The following is a 20,105-nucleotide window of genomic DNA, read 5'->3' on the forward strand; positions in this document are numbered from 1 at the left end:
AAAAAAAAAAAATAGGAGGCAGTACTATCGGCACTACCTACCTTAAAATGATTTATTTCAGACCCTAATTAAGTTATTCTTGTGGGCTTGAGCTGTTTGTTTGTTTGTTTGAATCTTAGATTCCACAAAGGATCTTTTCTACTTAATGGATGACAGTCAGATACGAAGCGACCCAAACTCCTCTATCCCTTACCAGCAGTACTGGGTCTTCAGGCAGAAGTACTCAGTGGAAGAAGCTAAGCTTTGGTGTCTCACACGTAAGATATCTCGTAGACAGTTATTCTGCAAGATAGTAAGGAGAGAAAAATTAACTGAAATCTTTCTGCAGAAATGCTGGACTTAGAGATTTTTCAGGGCAAAATTTTCACGGAATTCAGCTACACTGAATTTGCTAATGGGAAAGGACATCTATTTCTTCCTTACGAACTTTGTCTACTGTGACAGAAAGGATACTCATCATTCATAAGCAGGGTATCCCTATTATGGATACAGCTTATGCTGTAATACATTGCCTTCAGTGGTAAATGAGAAGGTAAAATAAGGTATTTCAAGAATAAAGCATATTTTGGATATGATAAACAGAGAAGAATGTCTAGCTCTGACTAGCAGGAATTCTGAAGTGAGAGCACTATACATACAGTGCTCTCTCTCTGTAAAAATTCCATGGAGATGTACATGTTTAAGCATTTACATTTGCCTTTAGAGAAGTCATTGCCACTGTAATTATGAATTAAACTTGCATAAGATTTGACTACTCCATTTTTTTCTGAAAGTGACTTACTACTCTGAAGGAAAATTTCAGAACAAATTTCTGCAAGCAAATGACTTGAACGGTTAATTCTAGGAAAGTTATGTCTATTTTTGTGTCCTACGATAATAATTCAGAAACTGATTGCAAAAGCTTCCTAAAATATTATAGTAAATATTTAACTTTATTGTCCATTATTTAATGTAAGAGGTGAATAAGTGACAAGAGTTTTTCTGATTGCATGTTTTGTGCGTCAAACTTAATGCAAAGTGAAAAATAGAGATTTTTAAATCACAGTGTTTGTGACACAAACAACCTGGGCCTGTGCTTGTCACACCTGGAGAACATATCTATCCAAACAGCTCCTTTTCTGTGCTGTCCAAGTAAACCTGCTCTTCAGCATAACTAGAAACAGAATCTGTCCCTATTTAACTTGCACTGTGATAGAATAATATCTTTATTTGTTTGCTGATTTATACCATTAAGTACTCTGAAGAGAGAGAAAGAAACCCTAGTGTGGCTAACTTCTAGTGGCTTTACCTCCTAGGCTGTGCACAGGAAGATGAGTTTTGTCAAATGGCAGATCTACAAAATACTGCAGACACATACTTCACATGTACCCTGTATCCAGAGGCACAGATTTGTGATAGTAACACTGAACAAATACTGGAAAACTGTCGTACTGAACTCCCCTGGCAGCCACAGGCATTGTACCGTAAAATAGGTAAGTTATGGATCTTGAATTTGTAATGCATACATTATTATTGAATTGGCAATTCAAGCCAAAATAATTTCAGTTTTCCATCTTGACTCTGAAATAAAAAGCCTGAATGAGTACTGGGATATGATGATACAAGGGAAGACTATGTTGAGGTAATGGAGCTGGAGGTGTTGGTCAATGCTTGGCTGAATATGATTCAGCAGTGTACCCAAGTACCCAAGAAGGCCAATGGCATCCTGGCTTATATGAGAAACAGTGCTTGCCAACAGGAGCAGGGAGGTGATTATGCCACTGTAACCAAATCTGTTGAGGCCACACCTCTAGTACTGTTTCAATTTTGGGTCCCTCTCTACAAGAAAGACACTGAGGCCCTTGAGCATGTTCAGAGAAGGGCAGCAAAACTGAAGTGGACTGGAGCACAAGACTTACAGGGAGTGACTGAGGGAACTGAGATTATTCAGTCTGGAGAAGGGGAGGCTAAGCGGAGACCTTAACATTCTCCACAACTCCCTGAAGGGGAGTAGTAGAAGTGCTAGTACCGCATTTCAGTGCCTAATGGAAAGATATTAACCACAAATTCCAGTCTCTGCTTTAGCTGTTCTCAATTCAAAGAGGCCAAGGGTAGTTTAGATTATCTGTGTACCAATCTTAGGTGTCTTTATAATATAGATGAATTCAGACCATCATAGGGATGTCAATAATTTCATTTTCTACAGTTAAAATTTCCATGATAGTTAAGCAGTACAAAAATTGGAAGAACATGAATGCATTCTTGTTGAATATATGTATAAATAAAACAAATCTAGAGTTATAAACTTACGGATTTTAACCTCTGCTTTTTGAATGCTTGAGGAGTTTGAATTCTTGGTTTTCTCCTAGTGCTTACATGAGGAAAGTGAGACAAACAAGCCTGTTATCACTCCATGGGAATCTGTAGTTTTTCTGCAAAAAATATAGATATCCATAGAACTAAATGATTAAATCATGTTTTGTTGGGGAGCCCCAAACTACAGCACAGAATTATACATGAGCATACACACAGGATTCCTCAAACGTAGAACTATTATCCAGTTTTCGGACCAAGATGATTGAGTCATGTCAGTACAGATAAAAAACTGAAGCCCTTAGAAGTTTTTCCTTGGCAATGTGCTTTCTTCAACTTTTAAAACCTTGTTAGATTTTTGTTCATGTAACTACCAATTGCCTACTAATAATATAAAAAATGCTTTTTAATTGTCAAAGGCATAGAAACATAAGCTTTACATTTACAATGTCATTACTTGATGAAGATGTATAAATTAGAAAGAAAATGTGATTTTTTTTCCCAATTTTGTTTTCTGTACCAGTCACTCTGAGAAGTACTGTGAAGAGCTTCTACACACGTGTACCATTCCGGAAAGCAGAAGGAATCTCAGTGAGAAATGTGACTGACATGAGCAGAAAAGCAGTTTCAGATGGGTAGGACATGACTGATTCTATGCTTTTACCGAAATTTTAACTATGTCTTGAGTACCAAGGCCATGTTCTATAGCTGAAGGAGATCAGGTGCTACAAGAATAGCATTATTTATTTGAGAGAATGTTTTACAAAGAAAAATGGCATACAAAGGAAATTTATAATTGAGATATAAATAACAAAGTATCTAATTCGTTATGAATTTTATATCTTGGCAATAATACATAAAAATAATTTATGCAGATATTTTTATGGCAGATAGCAAAGTATTCAGAAAATAGAATCAAAATATCAAAATATTCTAGAAAATAGAAAATATGCAGAAGTGTCTATACAGCAGAAAGAGCCATGAGGCATCAGTACAGGTTCTTGGTGTCTCCCCCCAGTACAATATCCCATTGTCCCTTCTTTAGGACAGAGGCAGACAACTAATGATATTAAAAGTAACGATATTTTTCTGTTTTCAGCTTTTTTGAGTGTGAGCGTTGGTGTGATGCTGACCCCTGTTGCACAGGATTTGGATTTTTAAATGTCACTCAGCTGTCAGGTATTTTTTAATATTAAAAAAAAAATGTTTTCAATCTTCATATTCCAAGCTTTACTACTCTTTTCCTACAAAAGGCACTCTTAAAAGCCCTTGCTGATCTTAACTCTTTTTAACACCTTTTTGAGTGATCATAGCCCTTTCTAAGAGTTCACCCCAATGAACATGCTCAATTTATCAGAAATTATTATGAAAACTTTAGGAAAAGGATTCCTGGAGAGGCCGCAGTTCCAACAGCGTGATATTCAAGTGTGTAAAACTGTAGGGAGCTGTTATTTACTATTTATTGGCCTCTCTTCCAGTATGGTTGACTTCTTTTTGTTATTTTTGTTGTTTCACTTTTTTTCAAAACCTTATCAGAAACCCAAGTATTTCTGAAATTACATGCAGGTTAAGAACACAATGTCTGTGGTTACTCTGGGATAGCTTAGATTTTTTTGTTCTCTTGTATATCTGAATTTTCTGGCTCCTGAATTTAGGTCATTTACTTGAGGAAGTATAGTTGGAGAGAAATGGAAGTTGCTTACCCTCTCACACTTAGTATTTTAGCAAGTATGTGTGACCTGAAAGCATTTAAAAAGTCAAACAAGCATATTTTACTTACCTGAGATGGCTAAGTTAAGGGTATTGTCACACTGTGCTCTCTATGTAATCAGCAGAAAGCTTCATAGGAACAAGTTACAGTGCCCTTAGGAGCTTTGGTTGACTGAGTCCTATTCTGGAGATATTTTTCTTTCTCTCCAGGGACTGTAAAGTAAGTGCTCTGTTTAAAGGAAAGTCTTTAGTAGGTATTTAAAATTGGATACTACCCAGGTCAATGCCAATGAAGAAATTGTTAATGTTTTATTTTAAATTTTGATTTAAGCACCTAAAATGGCAAACCTTGTTTTCAGAAATGGATGCTAACCAGCTCTGCCTGAGGCTGTTAAGAAGCTTTATGATTCACCGGAGAATTTGCAACAATTAAAAAAAAAAAAATCTAATTATTATTATTTTTTTTTTTGGCAAGCAGGCAAAGCTTTCATGCAGTCAAAAAAAGAATAGACCGAAAAATGAATCCAACATTTTTCAGATTTGAATGTGGAAGCAGTTGACAAGCGCCATAGTTCCATAAGACTATATGAAATTCGAAATGTTAATTGAATATGAATTTAAGTTTCTTTTAAGTATAACAAATCACAGATTTTAAAACATCAAACATAGTAAGTTATATTTATTGTCTACAGTATTTCTAACATCCAGTACTGGTAGTACTGTAGTCAAGATGAATTTCAGAAGTGATTTTAATATGAACCAAAATAAATCTTGAATGACACTTCTAACTGCTTCAAGTCCTACAATACTTCTTAGATACTGAAATATTTACCCTGGCTCTTTGAAAGGCAGAATTTTTGTTTTGATTTAAGTAAATGCTGTCTTAAGAAAACGCCTACTACGACACTTAAGATACTATCTGGAAGAGGAAATTCTTCCTCATCATTGCTATAACCACATATTTCCTTGGCAGGAGGAAAAATCATGTGCCTGACTCTGAACAGCCTAGGAATTCAGACATGTGCTGAGGAATCAAGAAGTGCTTGGCAAATTTCAAATTGTAGTTTGCCAGGCACTGAAGTCAGAATACATCCATTTGGCTGGTATCAGAAGCCTGGTGAGTGTTCCAGGGCACGTGTATTTTCCAACTGGTATCTGCACATTCAGTCTTAATAAGCTTCATGGAATCATAGAACTCTTCAATGCATAAAAGGTTTAACTTTTAGGTGTCAGGCCCATTTACAAGAATAGCAATAGACAAGGAAGACAATTATGCCTGAAGTAAAGAAAAGTGTATTTTAATCTCAATTTTTAAGGAATAGAAATATCTTACAGAGGTCTAATTGAATTTCTTAAATTGGGTGTGAGTCTTGTGACCTATGAGGGAATCCAAACATATTCAATTCCACTGCACAGCCATGGTCAAGACATCATTCTTTGTTTCTCACTGCTTGCCTTAATAATATTTGTAGATGAGTGACTTCAAAGATTTGGGTTTGTTACAGAATTTAAAATTCACTTTTGGCTGCTTTGGTGAACAAAGTGTCAAGACCAAATTCCAAAGGAATGTGGTATTATTCAGGCAATAAACTGAACAAAAGTTACGAGAGGTTAAGATATTTCCTTAAGAGAAATAAAAAAATCAATTTAGTCAAAGTGAATGTTCTTTTCCATAGTGGAATAAAAGTCTCCATTACTTTTTGAAAAATTATCATTAAAATAAAAGAAAAATATAGAAAACTCCCCCCTAAAGTACTGCTGGTTGTGAAAACCAAGAATAAATGAAAAAAAAAAACACATTTTTGATTTATTGGCTTGTTTTGTTAAGAACTTTTTTAATTTGTTTAAGAACTTAAAACATGCTGATTAAATATGAGTAATCTTGGGAAAAATTTGGTAACCCAAGAAGTTGTTTTGTCAAAGGAAATGAAAACAACACAGTTGCTAATAGAAAAGGTCAAAACCACAATGTAACATAAAACCTCAAGATATCCAGAGAATTTGTTGTTTTAAAATCATTCTGTCTATTAAAAAGCTACTATTTCAGTTGTGTTAAGAGAGCTATACATACAAAAAAGTATAAGATTCCATGATAGAAGTGAGTATGTATATATGTAACCTAAAGACCTCCTGTAGTTGTAATCATGGTGTTAGAGAATGGAAGTTGAATAAAGGGCAAATTTGATGGTCTTATCCTCACAAGCTAACACTTCCATGGACAGCTAGCAGTGAAACAGCTTTAAGTTACATCTCAGTTATCCTTGTGGAGTACAGCTTCAAAGCCCTTGCTAAGTCTACGTGGACAGAACCTTGTTGAACCCACTTTAAGTAGGAAGCTCTTGCAAGAGCAAGTCTGGCAACAGTGAAAGAATCTGGGAAACAATTTGAGCCAAATAACAGGAATCAGGAGCACTTTTTACTACTTTTAAATTCCTTGATGTCTTGTGGGAAGGACTGATTTTTGAGTAGAGAGGGGAGGCACGATGTCAGTACATAATTCTCAGTGCATATGACATAAAAATAATCCATTTAAATTGTGTAGAGCTAAGTCAGATATCCTTGCAATGCACTGCATTTTATAGTGTTGGTAAAATGCATTCACACGGAATATCCCTGAAATAAGAACTTGTTAAGCAACCTTTCAAGCTCTTCAGTCATACTCTGCCCACTAGAACATCTGTTTCCTCCTCTTACTGGTACCACCTTTGTTCAAGGAGACACAGCGCAGACTTCAGGGTCCATCGCTAAAATTGCAGAGTTTGCTAAATCCACAGTGTGTGGGCTTGGGGAGAGGAGGTCTGAGCATGACAAAAGAGATAACAACAGTCTAGACGATATAGAAAATATCAGGGACCTGTGGACAGAGGGAACAGAGATGTAACTAGAGGAGAAGTAGATGAAAAGAGTGAGGAGCAGTAGGAAGGCAAAGTGAAGAGGAGGAGATAGCAGAGGTATAGATACACTTTGTGGAATAATTTTTCCTTTCATTGATGAAGAAATAACTAAAAATAAAGTACACTGATTGCTTCATGGACAGAGGAATTAAGGAGTGTATGCAAAAGGGGGAGTGTTAGGAGTAAAGATGATGTTTCTTTCTGCAATGAAAAAGCTTCAGATGTTTTTCCACCATAACAGATAGCAAGGCACAGATGTGTATGCAAATAAAGATATTTGCAGACAAAAATTTGTATCAGTTTTGCTGGTGTGTTGGGTGTCTGGGAACCAGGAAGAGGAACAAGAAGACTTTGATGCTGATGGGTAAAAAGAGTGAAATCTAAGGGAGGAATTTACTGTAGATAGCAGGAGGTTAACATGAAGTGGGTCTTTGGTTTTAGTCCACAACCTGCTGTTGAAAGAAGATACTCTGTGTTTCACAATATGTTAAGTCACCATGTGGAGCTGACATGTGCCGCTCAGCACACTAGCAATTTGGCTAGGTATGTATATATAGTCATGCTTGCAGTTCAGTCATTCGTGAACATACAGGAGTATTTCAAAAAGATGTGATCCTGGATACAGCCCTAATTTTTCACAGATGTCACTGAACATGGTAAACTCACGAGTCGGAAATATTTATTGGCTGCATGCATGTGCAGAACAAAGCGAAAGAAGCAAACAAAAAATCTGATCCATCTTTGGCACCTGTTGGATAGTAATAGAGGGCTTATAACTGATTTGAGTAGTTGAAGTACTTTACGAAATGTAAGAATGCCTGAGGGAACATATTATTTGCTATTTATGTTTAAGGAAAATGCTAGCAACTGAGAAGCTTCATGGGTGGAAAATATGAATTAATATTTGAATTTTAATTTGAAGCCTTTCCTTCTGGAAACTGTCTTGTTCCTAATTTTTCTTTTGAGAAAATCTAGTTTCCTAATCAGGAAACAGAAAATCTGATGTCTCTTCTGATGCATGAAACTGAGTATAGAGCAGGTCATGGAAAAAAACCAACAAAGAACTACTGAAATGAGTTATTCATAAAAAAGCTGCAGTCTGCAAACTGTTTGTAGGAATGCTTATAAATACATAAGTTGAGGAATGTCTGGTTTCATGAATAAGCCAAAAAGGGTTAGATAGCAAAGCATATCCTTGTTCGTGGCGTTAGTGATGAGAAGATGTAGTGTTCACATCCCACAAATGGTATGGGAAACGCTATAGTATTGACTTTATTCTGTGTTTTCTACTTTCAGCTGATTTGATGAACACTGTGCCTAACCTGTGTCCAACCGTTAGTTTGCCTTTCAGGCCAGAAAGTGGTAAGTGCATTCATGTGTTAAGACCAAAAGAAAAAAGAAAAAAAAAAGGAAAACATCCTTTATTTTGTATGCTTTCCTAAAGGCCACACTGTAGTGAAGTGGTGTTCCTCATGAGTTTATTTATTCAGATGCAACATGTATGCTTTTTATTAGTCATGTATCATTTAAACGGAAGAAGCTTGGTCAGCCAGAGTGCTAATCTAGTATCTCTCGCTGTCACTGAGCCAAAATACTTAGCAAATAGCAATGTGTCATTTGTAAGGGCAGATGTCCCAGGAGTTTCAACATATATAAGTGTTTGCATTTTAGTGCAGTGATCAATAGAGAGGATCTCTGTCAAGGAAAGCCTCCAAGAAAGCTGGTTATTACTTTATGGCCCGCTGTTGTGGGGTTTCTAGCAGTTTTTTGAAGCAGCTGAGGGTGACAATGAGTTTCCAGATCAATGCAAATAAATACAATAAAAATGCAGAGTCAATATTAGTAAACCTAGTTTGTTCCTTTAAAGATTTGTGCCTAAAAATTGAGAGAATGGGAGGGTAAATACCTCTAGAAGTGAAGGCAGATTTATACAACTTTAGAATTGATGTAGAAAAACAATAAATTGCACTGCCTCTAGTCCTTGTTTACAGCTTTTCTCAAGTTTGGGAATATTTTCTCAAAGTTTATTCAGAATTGAGCCACAATAAACTGTCTTTTTTATCAGGAAGAAAATTTATTTCATTCCTGCAGTAAATCGATATTATGGCTCTTGCATGAGTGGTTCCTCTTAATAAATGAAACTTGATCTTTCAGGGCAGTGTGTTTATTACATCCTAAAAACGTGCAAATTTTAAAGAGGCTTTCCTGATGCATTCTTTCAAAAAATACATAGAATGTCTGCTATGCTATGTGTAACAGAGAGAAAACAGGTTGACTAGTCATTCTGTAACTCAATTTAGCTTTGGGTTAGACTGAAATTGAAGAGTCTCATCCATCTCTGCCCTTGACTATGTTTGATCGTAAGCAAATCTTTTAATTTGCTTCCGTTTGCCTTTTAACTTAAACCAGCTGCAGCAGGGATTGCAGGAGATTGTTAATCATGGCATTTTCAATACTGAGTTCAGGATTTATTATTAGCTGTTTTATCTTTTTATCATCTTTGACTTCCAGTTATGCTCAAGTTCAGGCAATGTGTATTTGCTGGTATAAATTGTGCTTTTCTAGTGTTGTAATATAATGAAAGGAAAATTCCTATTTTATGAGTAAGCAGAAATGATTTTTTTGTGAGAAATGCTGGAAAAAGCTAAGCAGGTAATTTGTAAGGTGGGCAATTCTATTCCTTCACAAACTGTAGGATAAACAGAATCCTGCTTTACAGTGTCAAGACATGGGGAAATGGTTTCAAACTTGAAGACGGAAGATTTAGACTATATATGAGGAAGAAATTCTTTCCTGAGAGGGTGGTGAGTCACTGGAACAGGTTGTTCAGTAAGGTTGTAGATTCCCTGTCCCTGGAAGCATTCAAGGCCAGGCTAGTTGGGGCTGTGAACAACCTGGTCTAGAGGGAGGTGTCCTGCCTGTAGCAGTTGGATCTGAATCATTATGATCACCAGTTGGAACTAGGTGATCATAATGATCCCTTCTAATCCAAACCATTCTATAATTCTATGATTCCATGATTTAGTAAAGCTTTCTTCTTACCAATGTGGCTAGTATATATTCTGTGACTTTCCTTTTATGTTTTTCTTGCATTCTTAAGTAGGAAGATAGTGACCTAAACAACACTTAGGATAATTAAACCTTTTTGACTTATTTTTGCTCTAAGGCTGCACAGAAGTTATCCATAGCAAGTGAGATATTCATTTTACCCTTAAAATCTTCTATCATACCCATCTCCAGGTCGTCTTTCCAATGCAAAGTACCATTCTTTAGTGAAAAAAATTGAAACAAAACTGCTAAAATTCTCTATTTCCCCCCCACCGAATAGCTAGACTAGAGAACACTCTTCAAAAGAAATGTTAATGACCCAATAGCTGTTTTGTGTTTTGATCGACAACAGTGCCAGTTCTCCCAGTGCTAGATAGACTTTGTCTCACTTTATGTTATTTAAACTCAGAATCTCTCTTTTATTTGTTTATTTTGTTTTATGTGAAACTTGCACATTGAGTCTTTAATGGGCCAAAGTCAGCAATGGACAGCTAGAACAATTTAATATATCCTAAAATCTGCCTGAAGGTAGAACTCCTTGGAGACAAGGGATTGCAAGGCACCATCCGTCCAACCCCTCTGTACACAGGGGGGAATTCTATTGCAGTCACTACAACATTAAGGGATCATAGAATCAATAGCTTGCACTGACGAAAGTCAAGACCAAATTCCTCTCTCTCATCCAAATAATTTCTTAGAGTTTTTCTGAAACTTTTCCTAAACAAATTGAGCAAAACCATTTATTTGTTTTCCTTCTGTTTCTCAATCTGGGCTTTTGAAAATGTTGGTTAACAGTGATTAATAGAAATTTTCATAAAAACTCTAGACCTTCAAATCTGTAACAGCAAAAATAATATCCAATTGCAGTTTCTTTCTCTATCTGTCATAGAACAGCATACAGAAATCCTTTCCTCACCTGAGATTAGCCTCTGGAAAGGAAGGCATGCAGTACTCCCTGTACCAGAATTACTCACCCAGCAGCCCGTTGTAGCCCTGTGTCTCCTCTCTCCATACAGAGCTCCCATTCATATTCCCCACATTGCACACCCCAAGCAGCAAGACTGGGCATTTCTAACTTTCATTCTAAGCCCCGTTAGTCTGCAATAACATAATGCCTGCTGTCTGCCTGGTGAGGTGCATGCTGCTGTTTGGTTTGTGCCTTTTGCCTGATTTTTTTTGTTGTTTTATTATTATTTCATCAACCTTTGTCTGCTTGCCCTTTTGTGATACCCTTTCTGATATCAGAATGAACTCTCCAAGTCATTTTCATCATTAATCTGTAGAAGATTTAATGGAATGCATGGTTTTCATCTTTAACCCAAGGCACCTATTTGTTTTCTCTGCTTTGATTTCTGTATCATATGGAGCAGACCATAGTCCCACTGTCGTGTTGTGAGTATGGCCCAGTTTCTGTTAGCTGAGAAATAATACTCAAAAAGTAGTTAATTTGAACAGATTGGGAAAGTCCTACTTGTGGCATTTGGAGCATTTTTTTCCCCTGAAGAAGAGCATGTGCTGTGACAAGACTGAGTACGGAACCATCTGTGGCTAGTTTCAGATATGATGTGTGACCTTTAACTATGGGAGGACAGCTGGTATTTTAAAATTGCCCATGCTGAAAATGCTAATATAGTCATTCTGCAGTTCTGGTTTACTGATGATAGTATTTAAAAAAGAAATCTGCTGATTTCTGTGAATGTGGAGAGATGTTACTTTGAAAGACAAAATAGTCCAGTCTCATAATTAGGTGGAACTTCCTGCAGCCAGCTGAAGATACAGGATGATTAAAAAAAACACATAAGATATATATATTATATAGTGCTGTCATACAGTGCAGCTTACCTAGAGGTGTTTGGCAGAAAGTTTTATGTCTTTATAACTAAGACTGAAAGAAGTAAAAAGGTCTATGAAGCATCTTACCTGGCTTTGTCTTATTTATACTGAAAGCAAAATGAAGATCCTGTAAGTATTCCTGAATATACGGAAAGGAGGAGCAAGACTGTTGTTTAATTTCTGCTTTTTAAATGTATCATCATAGTTATGAGTTGTGTGTAGTAATTATCCAAACTTTAATGAGCATTAGTGTCTTCAGGTTCCTCAGTTTTAAATCAGGTAGATCTACATGTCTAAGATTTGGCAGCTGCTGGTGGTGATCTCTGCATGTGACTGCAGATTACATGCAGAAATGTGGGGAGGGATCATATGGGTTCAGTTCCTATTGCACACAAATTAAATAATTCCTTGGGAAACTGCCAAGGCATATGGATATTATGATCAGTTAGACTCTTCGTGTTTCTATCTTCTGTTTTCCTTCGTGTTTATCATCCTTCCTATGATGCAGCACTGAGCATTAGCCACAGGATTGTCTCCCATGGGAATCCTGTTTCCCATCAGGATACTTCAGCACTGGAGATATTTCCAGTCTCAACAGAGATGCTCATGGCAGTAGATGTGTCGCAGAATGTACTCAGCTGAGGAACCCCTCCATGTCATCAGTCCAGTGGGGTGACAGAAGACAATGGAAGGCTTGGAGGGTTAGGACAACTGATGTCTTTTATCTTGCTTTCCCCTTGGCTTTGTTGAGACTGCAAGCACACTTGTAGCCTACTGCTACTTAGTGAAGCAAAGCACTAAAACAGAATCTGAAGGCTTCATAAAGTGAATATTATCCTTTGGAATAACATCTGAAAATGACTTGACACTTGGGTGGACTACCTTGCCAACAAACTCATGTCTTGCCTACAAGACTCTGGGAAATCTCTCTTGTTTCCAGTAAGTGTTGCTGATTGTTGGTAATTAATAGCATCCTTTTTTTTTTCCCTACAATACTGGGAATGTTTCAGAGGGAGTTTTGGTATTAAAATAGAGACAGCCTTTTTCATCCATTCCTAGGAAGTGGTCTACTATGCTCCATACAGCACACTGGACCTCCTTGCTAGAATTACTCTGTCTTTGTAACCAAGAGGATTTTAGCCTACTTAGAAACAACTTATTTTAAACTAAATAAATGCCTGGTACAGTTACATTATTATATTGCTGTTCTATGCCATTTACTATAATTGGAAATACTGAAGGAGGCAGGCAGTTTGCATTTCACACCAAGATAGCATTATTGCTTGCTGCTGAAGGCCAAAAGTAACACATTTGATAGTCTGGGACAAGTTTGTCTGAAGTTTGATTATAGTTATTATGCAGTAGTTTTAAGAAAATTTCTCATTATGAGTTATTCAAATCTCAGAAGTCTGACAAAAATGGGAGGCAACTCTATTTTAGAATCATATTTTCTTTAGGTCCACTGTGAGTTGACAGTGCGCTGTTACCAGAGATTATTGGTACAGACAGCCTAGCAGCCTTCACTGAACAAAGAAACAAAACAAACAAACAAACAAAAAACACTACACACATGCACACAGAACAAAAACCTCTGAAGTCTAAGAATATGAAACACTGGGTTCTGTCTACAAGATTTTTGGCTTGAGTCTGGACTATTCGATATGGTTCACAATCTTCATAATCTTTCAAATGTAACTTAGGCACAGTAGACCCAAAGATTTGATTTATGTACCTCCTTAACCTCATGTTCACCTCATCTGATTTACACATCTCCTCAAGATCATGAATTTTCTTCTACATTTAACTTGTTATATTATTGTACTTCTGTGTATCTAGTTCCTTGTACTTAATGTCAGATTTTCCAGCAAACTCAGAACTGACCCTTCTTTGCCTTCACTGAAATCAGTTATGAAGATTTTGCTGACTTTATGAAGAGGATTTTACAGTGAAATCAAGTGTGACAGTGGGAGGCTGGACTGCATGCCCTCAGGAAATCTATTTCAGCCTTGTGATCTCCTGACTTGAGTAGGAAGACCAGTGGGGACCCTTTTGCAAATCCATTCTTTAAATCTTGCCTACCCAAACAAAAACATCTGGAAGAAAGAAGCTCTTCTTATGGGACATCTATAATTTTGCAATAAAAGTTACAGGGCTGGCTGGATTCAGAGCACTGTAATTATCCAATCAAAGTAATTGCCAAAATGTGGTTTAGAAGGGCAGAGCCTAACCTATATATAAGCCAGGAATGCATCCCAGCCTATCAGGTGTATTATGCATTTTCAGTAAGGCAATGCCAGGCTGTGTGCTCTATGAGAGCAGCTTCTAGATGAGGCAAGTTTAGGTCTGCTATAGAAAGTTCTATTTTGCCCACATAATGACATAGATGTGCATGGCCTCTGGGCATTGCTGTATCTGCAGCTGGGTGGGAGAAAGGGAAGAAGGAAATAACCAATGGGTAAAACCTTTTCTTCCAACAAATATCTGCCTACAGTGGTGCCATGAATGGCTCTGGGTCTAAGGGCCATGCTCTGTCATCAAAACAAGCCTTAGTGTTTCTGCATTTGTCTGCATTTGGGGTCAGTTGGGCAGAATAATGGAAAGAAGAAAGGACTAAAAGTTATCAGTATAAATCTGGTATGAAAATATGAATGCTCCCTCCAGGAGTGAAAATGCAAAGGAACATAAAACCCACCAGGGTAGTAGGAGTTTGAAATGGCCCCTTGTGGGATTCAGAGTGAAGAATCAGCAAAGGAAATGATATTTTAGATATGCACTGTTAGTTCTTGCAATGTGAATGGTCGCTGTTCTGTGCTTTAGCATGGGCTGGAAAGCGACCATTGTGCCTTTATGTGTTATTCACTTTGCTCTATCCCATATAAAGGAATAAAATAAAAAGTCTTTTAACATAGGGGTCTTTTAATCTTTAATGAAATGAACCAAATGAATCATAACTTTTGCATCTGTGTGGTAAATGAACTGAAGCAACAGGACAAGAACTGCACGCCAAGAATAGCAAGGCAGCAGCTGCCTAAGATCTGTCCCCATCCTACAATTAGGCAGAAAGGGTAACACCAATTTCCTGTTTAGAACTCAGCTGTACACATTAGGGTCATTTTGTTTTTAAAACATATTGATCTGTAGGAAGGAACTAAATAATCAATGGCATGTCCTTTTCTGAGCTTTCTTTTATTTTTTATCTGCGTATGTAAAGTTGATAGCCTATAGACATTATCAATGTATGAGAAGATGTTCATGGGTTTTTATTTTTATTTTAAATTAATTGTGAGAAGAATATGATGAATTTGACAGAATTTGCTGAATATTAGGATTAATCTGTATGTGCACACATGCATATGTACATGTAGAAAAATGCAGGCAACACACATCTCTGTTTCAGCTATTAACATGAGACAATATGTACATCCAGATCATGTATTCTGTGAAGTCCATGTGATGATTTTCCTCATCCCAAAGTAAACATCTTAATAAGGATGGAGATCTTGCATCCTAAAACTGTCTATTCCTCCTGATAATAAAAGGAGTCTTGTGTAATTAAATCAGATGTAGACACCTACCCTGTCTGATTAGGGCTGAGGTGAAGCGTATCCTGGAACAGCAGCCCCTGTCATATATAGAGATCTATATTTCTGTCTGGAAGTGCTTGGTCAAGGATGCTTACTTGCCTTCAATGGAGTTTGTTGCTGTGCCTGCTCAGGCATGTGTGTATTAGGATCCATGTCCTTTAATGTATGTAGGCCTGTAGGTTTTGATGCATAAGACCTGGGCAGAGCTGCTCTCAATTTCCTCTTTAATAAATGAATACTTTTGTAAACTTAGCTGTGCATGACCTCTGCAGATAGGACTGACCCCCCCCAGCCAATCAAAGCCTTTGAATGTTATATTTCATTTATTCCGAGTTGATGTAAAGGAAGGTAAAAACCTCTCATTGGATGACTGTTTAGTGCTTTTACTTCTATATGATATTCCTCTGGTGGTTTTGTTGTTGTTTGTTTATTTCTTTGTTGCTGTTTTGTGCGTGTTTCATTGTTCTACTGTTTTCTCTACTATTTTAAATGATTCATTTTACAGAGTATTTGGATACATGGCAACCCTTAAATGTGTCCTCTGTTCTTGTGGATTCAACCATCTCAAACTTTGAAGCTGTTCATGTTAGCAGGGAAATATCCAACGGCTTTGCTACTGCCAAAGACTATTGTCTTTCTGGTAAGAAATGTTTCTCCATAACTTTTCAGAGTATGTTGGCTTGTGAGAATGAAACATCAGGAACAGTTCCTTCCCTATCCCCACATCCAATATAGATATGCTTATTTACATATTTTTAAAAATCTGTTCTTTGGACATTTTGAGAATACATAGCAAATAATGCAAGGCATGATGTAATTATTTTCTAAAGAGCAGCTAAGAGGTGCTCTTGTGAAACTGGATCCACACGTAAGACATGGTAGAACTACCTGCCATTACCTAAAGTAACAGGTAGCTGCAGTGTGCAAGGGCAGATAACCTGTAAGTGGGATGAAGCACGAGTTGGGCTGTAGTAACAAAAAAGTGAATTTCTCTGATCAGGAGTCTGACCTGGGGACTGTGTGAATTCAGCTGAATCCTCAGTGATTTATTAGAAGATTTATTTCTCTTAGAATCTGTGAGAGCAGTTCTCTTGCTGTAATGCTCCATTTAAAGGCTGTTATAACCTTTGTCTAGTTTGGAGAACATTTGGGAAATATAGGGACATTTTATTCCAATTACTCTGCCTTAGAATTAAGTAATGTTGTTTGACCTGCTGTGAAGCATTTCTTTTAAGCATTTCATAACAATTTAATACAAAACACTTTTGATTTATTCCTTTTCTTCATGTTTCACCTCACAGCGTGTTCAAGGAACCAGACGTGTGCAGTAGTTACACTGGAAATCCGGGCTTCAGCAATAAGGTGCCTTTTTTACCCCGATACACAGATATGCTCACATGGTCTAGAAGGGCACAGCTGTCAGCTTCTACTCAAAGAGCCAGCTACATACATCTACAGGAAACAAGGTGAGAGATGTAAGGTTATGAATGGAGGAACTCAATTCTGGTGGCCTGGGTGCAATTCTCATTTATGAGAGAGTGAGGAAATAGTTGACACAAGCATTACAGAAGTTTTCTAGGTAGGTGTCCATTATTATTTTAGTGTAACTAAGACTGAGTAGTGTGGGAAAATGTCCCCTAAATATTTTTTATATATATTTAAAAAAAAAAAAACTAACACACACAAAATCATAACATTAACTGCTGAAGGAAATAAACTAATGGAAGCCTGGCCTATAAAATAAGTTCTGGAATGTACGGAATGGTACAACAACAAACAAACAAACAAAAAAACAGTAACAAAAGTCCAGCTCTTCCTCTTAATCTGCAGTCATTATTTCTTTCTCCTTCCTTCTAAATTCTGTGAATAACAAATGGTGAAACCCCATTATCAATCAAAAGTCTTAAGTAATATTTCTTAAAGAAAACAACAAAAGTAAAGAACAGCCACACACACACACACACACACACACAAACCAAACCAAACCAAACCAAACAAACAAAAAAAAAAACAAAAAACTGAGGTCAACTTTTGAAAGAAGTGAAAGTGGTTTCAGACAGAAATAGAGGTGTCTAGAGATAAAGATTTTATTGTTTAGCTCTGGGCTTATTTGAAGCTTTAAGTTCTATTGTTTCGTTCTCTGATAATACTTTCTTTTGACACCGATTATATCTTTTATTAGGAACCAAGTAACAATAAGAGGAGACGGGAAAAATATTTGTTTTTCTGTTCACTGAGGTTTCTGTGAAAAAAATGGCAGTTAATGAGAAGCTTCTAGGTTGAAACTCACTGAGAGATAAATGGATTTATCATTATCAAATGAACCAAAATCACTGACTGATGCAAAAGCTAGTCTTGACTGTATTTATGAACTGCTTTGGTTTTAGTCACATGCCTTGAAATTTGGTTCCCACCTATGGTATAGATTGTTTTATGAGTGGAACAGTACTTAATATCTCTTAGCTCTGTTTGAATAAAAAATTAAATTTATTGAAATAATTTTCTTTTGTATATGTGACCAATAGTCCAGGTAATCCTTGTATTAAAACAAAATAAAGCAAAAGTGTAACATACTGAGGAACGTTTCAAAATTTTCTACAATCAAAAAATAAGGAGATCGAGATGTAAATCTGTCCTGGTGGCAGCCTAAACCAATGAGATGTGTTGTTATCTTTCTTATTTCTGACCTGCTATAAATATTTAAGGTATGATATCTTGGTTTTTAGAGTTGGGAGAGGAGGAGAATCTGAAAATCTTTTTGTAAAAATTCTCAAATATACATGTTAATGCTATGTCTTAATGGAAAAAAAATGCTTGAGAAAGGGTTTTGAGAGCACATTAGATAAATGTCTGTATTTATTAACTAACATCTTGCACAACATGACGCATTTCAAGTGGAGAAACAACATAATTTTATCCATGTCCTGTTTATGGAAGCAGATTACACACTTAATCCCATTTGCCTGAATTTCAAATGAATAATTTTCATTTCTGAAATGGTCCTAGTTAAAAGAGCAAATTATTTTTTGTTTCTCTCCACCCCCACTAGATTTAGTACTGCCTATTTCTGAATCAGATTTAGCCCCATCTGTGTACATTCCATCCCATGGTGATTTGATCGGCAAACCCCAGGCAGTACGGATCGGCACGGAGTGGAAAAATATCAGCCAGTTCCTTGGGATTCCCTATGCTGCACCTCCTCTTGCAGAGAGGCGATTTAATCCTCCAGAACCGTTTGCCTGGGAGAAAACCTGGAATGCTACTGTGGCTCGGTAAGGAATACCTGTGATCATCCACAGAAACACTTATTTCACCCAGTTGTATGAGAATAGCTATGGCAAAATTATTTACATCTTTTCTTGCAAAGGAGCCCATAGCATAAAAATGAGTGTAAGCTTGGGAAGAATAATTTCTCCATCTGTTGCATTCATGCAAGCAGCTCAAGGAAAAAGGCAGCTTTAGGTACACTGACTTGAATCTATGCTTAACTCCACATACACTGTCTATCATCAATCCATTTTACTTCTGAGTATTTACAGTATTTACAGAAAAAAAAATGTTGGTCCTGTTAAGCCACAAATCTATAGAGTATTGAATCAAACAAGGCCATTTTAATGCTGGTTTGACCAGAAGCTAACCAGCCTAGTTTCATCTGGGTCAGGACCCAACTGGCCTTTACTATACAAAAACTCTTAGAAGGAAAATATTTGTTAAATTCCTTGGTCATAGTACTGAAGTAGTACACGTAGTACTGAATACATACACTATGCGTTTTAGGTAATGTATTAAGAAGATTCAAAAGATAGGAATCGATGTTAGCAAATGGGGTAAATTCCTCTAAAGTCTCTGTATCTAACATTCCCTTGTGGATAGTCCTGTCTCTTCAGTGCTATATAGACACCACTGCTCAGTCAGTTTACAGAGTTTAGGTTGGATGTACTCGACAGATATAAGCTTTGTGTGCATGTCTGTGTTTCATCTAGCCCTATGACATGACTCTTAGCTTTTTATTTGGGAGACCGAAATGACAAGTTTTAAATGTTTATTTCTTAATGAAAGAAAGCAGGGATCGGGTGACACTACTAGAAGTGTATAAAGCAGCAAACAGAAATTCAGCAAATAGAAATGCAGCAGTAAATGAAAAGAAGTTTCTTTCTTCTACGGCATCTAATAGCAAAATACAGAGCACACAAAGTGAAGGGCTGTGAGGAAAAAAAATGTTAAAAACAAGAAACACAAAATTGAAGATGCAAAACAGTGAAAAGGTGAGGAGCTGGTGAAAGGATTTCATAAACCTTCTTTATAGGAATTTCCAGAAGTCAGGGCTGAGAGATGAGGTTTAGTGTCTTGAGTGCTTCCAAGGCAGCTAATATTAACCTAAGGTCTACTGAGATCCTGTGTTATTCCGTCCTGAGGCTACAGATTTAAAGACGTGTCAGCTGTGTGGAAGCTGTTTGGCCCCTCCATTACTCAAGATCTGTCACCAGAAGTTTCTAGCAAAGCCCATGATTAACTGAGTGAAGAGTATGACATTGTGAGAGTTTGAACAGTCTTTGTTCTTTGGTGATCTCATCAGGTTGCACCTGAATTGTGGGGGTGTTAACAACATAACCATATGTGGCTCTGAGCCTTAACTAGGTACATAGGAGGGATCTGGTGAGACGCGACCTTTTGTTTCTTCAGGTGCACAGTGATGTTAGGTTAGATACACACCATCAATTCTTGGTGTATGCAGAAACACTGC

General features: G+C 36.9%; 1 protein-coding gene across 1 annotated transcript in view; it reads left to right on the forward strand.

The window, feature by feature from the left end:
* The window catches only part of LOC100550182 (thyroglobulin), a 66,089-nt gene extending 47,452 nt beyond the window's left edge, over positions 1-18,637 (forward strand). Inside the window, exons 7-15 of the mRNA XM_019614394.2 lie at positions 120-257; positions 1,296-1,472; positions 2,816-2,927; positions 3,392-3,471; positions 4,976-5,119; positions 8,193-8,258; positions 15,867-16,001; positions 16,663-16,827; positions 18,411-18,637. Of these exons, the coding sequence (XP_019469939.1) occupies positions 120-257; positions 1,296-1,472; positions 2,816-2,927; positions 3,392-3,471; positions 4,976-5,119; positions 8,193-8,258; positions 15,867-16,001; positions 16,663-16,827; positions 18,411-18,637 (1,244 nt within the window). The remainder of the gene's footprint in view (positions 1-119; positions 258-1,295; positions 1,473-2,815; positions 2,928-3,391; positions 3,472-4,975; positions 5,120-8,192; positions 8,259-15,866; positions 16,002-16,662; positions 16,828-18,410) is intronic.
* Positions 18,638-20,105: the final 1,468 nt, after the last annotated feature.

The sequence above is a fragment of the Meleagris gallopavo genome, chromosome 3 (assembly GCF_000146605.3).
Source record: "Meleagris gallopavo isolate NT-WF06-2002-E0010 breed Aviagen turkey brand Nicholas breeding stock chromosome 3, Turkey_5.1, whole genome shotgun sequence".
In the NCBI taxonomy this organism is placed as follows: domain Eukaryota; kingdom Metazoa; phylum Chordata; class Aves; order Galliformes; family Phasianidae; genus Meleagris; species Meleagris gallopavo.